General features: G+C 39.2%; 1 protein-coding gene across 1 annotated transcript; it reads left to right on the top strand.

The window, feature by feature from the left end:
* Positions 1 to 2493: 2493 nt before the first annotated feature.
* On the top strand, positions 2494 to 5601 carry LOC138030013 (QRFP-like peptide receptor). Its single transcript, XM_068877867.1, has 2 exons — positions 2494 to 2634; positions 4310 to 5601. The coding sequence occupies exon 2, from the start codon at positions 4429 to 4431 to the stop codon at positions 5599 to 5601; it is 1173 nt and encodes a 390-aa protein (XP_068733968.1). The 5' UTR covers positions 2494 to 2634; positions 4310 to 4428.
* The last annotated feature ends 390 nt before the right edge of the window (positions 5602 to 5991 follow it).

Raw genomic sequence — 5991 nt, 5'->3', positions numbered from 1 at the left:
ATCACTTAAAGACATACTCGGTAGAGCAAATTAAACTTTGTAAGGCACATATTAAAGCGTCGCAACCGCAAAGACACGTAGGGAAGTCAGAGCAGGTCTGTCATGATATTTCTATAATTGAGACAAGACGATACAGTGAAAACTCAAACGAGTATCTGTTCAACTCCATTGCTGGAATGTCTTCAACGTTTCTAATTTCATTCTTAGATTCTAAAAGGACTGGCAGAATTTTTACATCTCGTTGTGTTTCTTTGCAAAGTGGCTTTGTTCTCTTGTTGCTGGTCTTTTATATACCGGATCCGAAATAATTAATATGCGTCAAACAAAAGAAGAAAGCGAACATAACAATACCTAATTAGGAAGGTCAAATCGGAATAAGAATGATTCTTTTGTCCTCCGCCATTTTAGGCCGGTATATGGAAGTCTACCCTGTCTTGTTCCGCAATGGAAATGCCGACATCTTGAAAATAACAGGGCGGCTTGAAAGTTTTTGCGACAAGGATGACGCAGAGCGCTTACCATTCGACCAAAAATTCCGCTGTGACAGTCTGAAAAATTCAGGACTTCAATGGGGTTTGAATCCGTGACCTCGCGATATCGGTGCGAATCTCTTACGAACTTAGCTATGAAGCCACTGATGATGGGAGCTGGTCATTTGTGCTTTCTAATGTTCCCGTGATGAATGCATCAACGATAAAATGATACATGAAATGAATCATATATTGAACTGTTTTTAAAGAATTTCAACACTTTTACAAGTTTTCCACCTTAGTAGGTATTGATAACATTCATTGACTGATCATGAAGTCGGATTGGGCTGTGCACCAAGTAGCTCTTACATATTCAAAGAGTTCTTCAAATTAATGAATAATAGCAACTTACAAAGGTGCGTTCCACAAAAGAACGTTTCGACATTCCCGCTCACTGATCACAGTCCTTCGTTGTGTAAAATAAATCGTTGTGATCTTAAAGCCAGTTATCATCAAAGTTAAAAGGAGAGTGGGCGGAAACGATGCGCCAAGCTTCCAAACAAAGCCAAAATAGACCCCCGGTTTGTTGTGATAATTTTAGAATTATTCCACGCAATTGTATGGAGTTGGGAAAAATCAGCACTTGTTTCCGTCTAAATTTTGGTCCTTTGTACTGCCAACGGCTAACCCAAAGGACACCTTCATTTCACTCGCGAAGAGACGATCAGAATCTGAGGCAATTTTTATGAAACGTGCGCGCTAAATTCGCGGGAAAATGTACGTCTCTATTATTCTTAGTGGCTGAAAAATTGGCGCGAAATTTTCACGCCATTCACAAAGCGTAGTAGTAATCCCATAATTACACTGTACTTTCGACAAGGATACTGCGCATGGTATAACTTATGCCATCTGCTGCATCCTACGTCGTTTATTTTCCCACGGGCGCTTTACACCTTAAGACACCGACATTTGCCGCAGACCAGCGCGATTTTCCATTCAGGACCAAGATAAACGATATTAATTAACTGACCGCTCCCCATGGGAGCTTTTCAGGGCCAATGAAACACAATGAACAAAACAACAACTGTTAAGAATCCCAACTGGCCGGAGGCAAACTAGTTGGCTATTTAGAAGTGCAGCTGGGAATTGAACCAGGAACAAATTCAACGGGTGGTCAGAGCGGGTCTTGAACCCGGGATCACCGGATCTCAAGGCAAGCGCCCTAACCACTGGGCCACACTGCCTTAGCGCCTTAGGGCCCGGCCGTTGAATAGCCGATTAACGCTAATCCCAGATTAAAAAATAACCAAGGAGTTTATTTTCTACTCCCACTACTGTTCAACGCTGATATTCGACAAAACTTTAGATTAAAAGAAGTCAATTTTGAAAAACAAAAATAAGCCAAAGAAACTTTCACCAAAAAGTCAAAACATGATACGTTTACGCTAATCCTGGATTCGAATTCAGTTAATCGGCTTTTGAACAGCCGGCCCCAGCACACCCATGTAATTATAACATTTCCTGTGTGGTTTCCCCAAATATTTGACTGCGACTTAAAGACAATCAATTGCAAGGCTCCATTGCCGCTCATTCGGGAGTGAGCGCTGGCTCATTCCCCGAAACAGTGGCTGGTAATCAAGCTTACAGTAGGCTAATGGACGCTTCAGATAAACTGAATATATGCAAACCACAATAACAGTCTGAATACTGACGAAACTAATTACGTACTTTATCAGTATTTCAAAATATTGTTCTTTAAGTCTACTTAGAAAGAAAAGTTACCCAAGCAGATAAGAAGTATCTCTTTTTTTTAGATAAGGATGGATTACCTTAGCTAAAAGAAGCTCCTTTTGCTATTGTCAACTGATACTCAGTTTTGTCATCGAGATGCGAGGCGGGGAAATCGTCACCTGCTCGGAGACATTTGTGTAATAACTGTATTTATTTTTTCAAAAATAAGTTGACCCAAAAGAAATTGGTTTTCTCTTCATTTAAGTAAATTTGAAGTTTAGAAGAGAGAAATTCTCAATTCCCTTACACCCGTAGAAGGGGCATCTATTCATTCTTATTTTTTAAGGCATCGGGAGATATGAGACAACGTGACTACCAATCAACGCTTCAGGCAACAAATTTTGACTCTCTCTGTTGGAGGAGCATAATCAAGGTAAGTCCGTCCAAGTCCGAGTAAACGGCACTCAAACAGAATGCTTATGAATATGTTAACACGAAAGCAATGCTATTCAAGATTCAAGATGTTTCCCAAGTTTTTCTAGTGAATTCTGGCGATTTTAAAATGAATTTTAAAGGTGTAGCTCAGGTGGTCATTGCCAATGTTTCGCGACTCAAATTGATTTCAAACTTCATGAATTGTTATGTGTGAGCTTCATTTATCTGACTGATACTCTTTTTCCACTTTTTCCATTCAACGTAGAAAAAAAGTGTGAACGAATTTATAAAACTGTAGAAGATACTACTACTAATAATAATTTATTGCTTATATAGCGCAAAATACATGTGGGTCTGATCTAATGCGCTTAGAATCGCTTGGGAAATTTTGTCAATTTGTAGGGAACTACAACTGTCCGTCAGTTGCCATATTTGGGGCATAAATATTTGTGTTTGAACGTCAGTCGTTCAATACTGAGAGAATAAAACTTCCACCGTCGGAGTGGCGTTTTGAATCGGCCTGCATAAATAAAAATTGCATAGTATTTATCAGTGCCGCTGACGAACTCATAGTCATACCAGATTCAAAGCTGTTTCCGTGTCGCATGTCCTCTATAAGAAGATGGAGAGATGAGATTGAGTTTTGACTGAATTATTCCGGTCCGAGGTTAGCGGAATCAGTGTCGGAAGTGAGGAGATATCGCCGTACATTGCACAGGTGCGAAAGCTGTCACTGGACATCCACGATGAAAAAAATGTCACAAGGCGACAGTGAAATCTATATAATAAAAGGCTTTCAAGCCAACACATAAAAGAAACCGTAGCAGGAAAGAAAAGAAAAGCTAAGATCCAAATCGCACCTGCAGGTCAATATCCCTTATGATTTAGGTAAATTGTCTCTTGACTGACAAAATATATGACGGAAGCTTCTTTGTTAATGGATTGGTTATAAACACAAGTGATCTTGAGATACAAAAATTGTTTTTATCAACGGAGTTGATAATGTCAATTGGCCACCGTACAGAGATTCTAAAAGCTGACGTTTCGAGCGTTAGCCCTTCGTCAGAGCGAATGACAAAGGGCTAACACTCGAAACGTCAGCTTTTAGAATCTCTGTACGGTGGCCAAATTTACATTATCAACTCCGACCGTTGATAAAACCCTTTTTTTTTTATACTACTTCCCCACCGACGCAGGACCACAGTTTCTTTAGAAACTACCCCCTTCATTCATTTGACCAAAAGATAATTACGCTTGGAAGTTTATAGAACTACGACGGATCAAACTGAAAAACATAGAAGGTTTTGCTGTTAGATACACAAACGTTTCATCTTTATTACGCAGAGGTGCTCTCAGTTGAAGGAAAACAAAAGTTATTCCGGAAAATCATCACTGAGGCGCGATTAATATTGAGAAGAAAGTAATGATGGATGTCTATTATATCAGTATCGAAACAATTCTTTTGCTTAATAATTACTGAATCTACGAATCGTAGTTCAGTTTGGTCTATCAACTGAATCGCCTTAACTCTCATTTTTCATCTGGAGTGAGAGAACTTAATTTCCGCGCAAGATCTCAATGGCTCGTTGACATTAAACTAATCATACACTTTATACGAGCGTCATTGCATATCAAATAAATGTACAAAAACTTTGATAAATCCTCTTTTGCAGCATCAACGCCCAGGCTTCGACAAGATGGTGCATTCAAATTAAATAGGATTTCAGTGTACATTATATGTTGAAAACCTCAGAGTGACTTGTTCAAGGTGGTTGCGTTTGACGACGAGAAAATGAAGAATAATACTACAAGGCCATCTCTTAATGAGTTCATCTCAACTCAGGATATACTTTTTGCGTCGTTGTACTCGTTTATTATTATCTTTGGCGTCACTGGAAACTGCCTGGTGATCATCATTGTTCGCAAAACACCATCAATGCACACAACAACCAACTACCTCCTGATGAACTTGGCTGTTGCTGATTTATTGACTCTCTTACTCTGTCCTGGATTATATGACTTTGCTCTCACATCGGTTCGTCTTCAGGGACTCACAGGAGATTTGATCTGCAAGCTGTTTGCGGGAAATGCCATTGTACCAATCTCCATCAACGCATCAGTTCTCACGGTTTGCACAATTGCAGTGGAAAGATATTTGGCACTTGTTAAGCCTTTTCATACCACATTGAGAATGTCCAAGACATCCGTTGGATATGTTGTTGCTATGCTTTGGATTGTTGCCGTAGTATCTTGCATCCCTGATATTAAAGCCAATACTTTTAACATCAGTGCATCCTCCAGGTACCCGTGCAAACGCCCGTGGACTTTACAGGAGTACACTTTTCAGAAGCCGTATATTATATTTACTTGCATCTGTTTTGGTTTCGTAAGCTCTCTCGTGGTTTTATTTTGTTACATTGGAATTGTTCGAGGTTTGTACTTCACAAAAACAATCTGCTCGGCATCTACTATTACAGAAGCTGAAAGGCTGGAAAAGAAACAACTGGCTCGTCTTCTTGTGTGGCTAAGCATAGCGTTTGCTCTTTGCTCTTTGCCATTTGCAATATTTTTTACGTTCCTAGTTTTTGCGGACACAAGCATCGTGCAAACCAACTATGACAAATTGTACTTTCTTCATAGAATATCTCGATTTTTGCTTATTTCAAATTCATTTTGGAATCCAATTTTATACGCCTGTCAGAGCTCTAACTACCGTAATGAGCTCCGCCATTTTTGCACTTGTTGTGAAATTGTTTTCTTCTGGTGTTTTCGAAAGGAAAACCGTGTTGCACACACAGACGAGGCCGACCCAGGGGTCAATGGAAATCACATCGCTTTAGAAATGGCTCACGGAAAAGACAACTTGGCTACTAACCCAGTTAACGCGATAAATACTTTTAAGCAAAGTGGTTCCAGACAAGCTTTTATGCTGGCCTCAAAATTGTGTATTTGCTTGCACATTTAATGACAATCGCTAATAAGCGTATGTTCAATGGTTGCAAACTGACAACTGCAGACAGATCAGTTACATCGTTAGCCAGTTTTTCCCGTATTCGTAAGCGTGACCTCAGCTCCTGATTAGGTTATGACTGCAGGTGCTGTATGTGTTCTTTGTAAATGTTTTTATAGTTTATGCATTTTTGTATATATGACTTAATTTTAGAATCTAGTAGATAGTATTTCTTTGTAAATAATTTTATCTATTATTATTTGTGTCTCCACATTAGACTAAGTATATGATATCTCCCAAACTAGAAGTTTCTGACATGGTAATAAAGTTGCTACTACTTCAACTACTACTACTTCTACTACTACTACTACTACTACTACTACTACTACTACTACTACTACTACT

The sequence above is a fragment of the Montipora capricornis genome, chromosome 2 (genome assembly GCF_036669925.1).
Source record: "Montipora capricornis isolate CH-2021 chromosome 2, ASM3666992v2, whole genome shotgun sequence".
Lineage (NCBI taxonomy): Eukaryota > Metazoa > Cnidaria > Anthozoa > Scleractinia > Acroporidae > Montipora > Montipora capricornis.
This window is presented reverse-complemented; position numbering and strand designations above follow the sequence as displayed.

Excerpts from the sequence above, each read along its gene's own strand:
- LOC138030013 (XM_068877867.1), top strand. The coding sequence starts at position 4,429 with ATGAAGAATAATACTACAAGGCCATCTCTTAATGAGTTCATCTCAACT.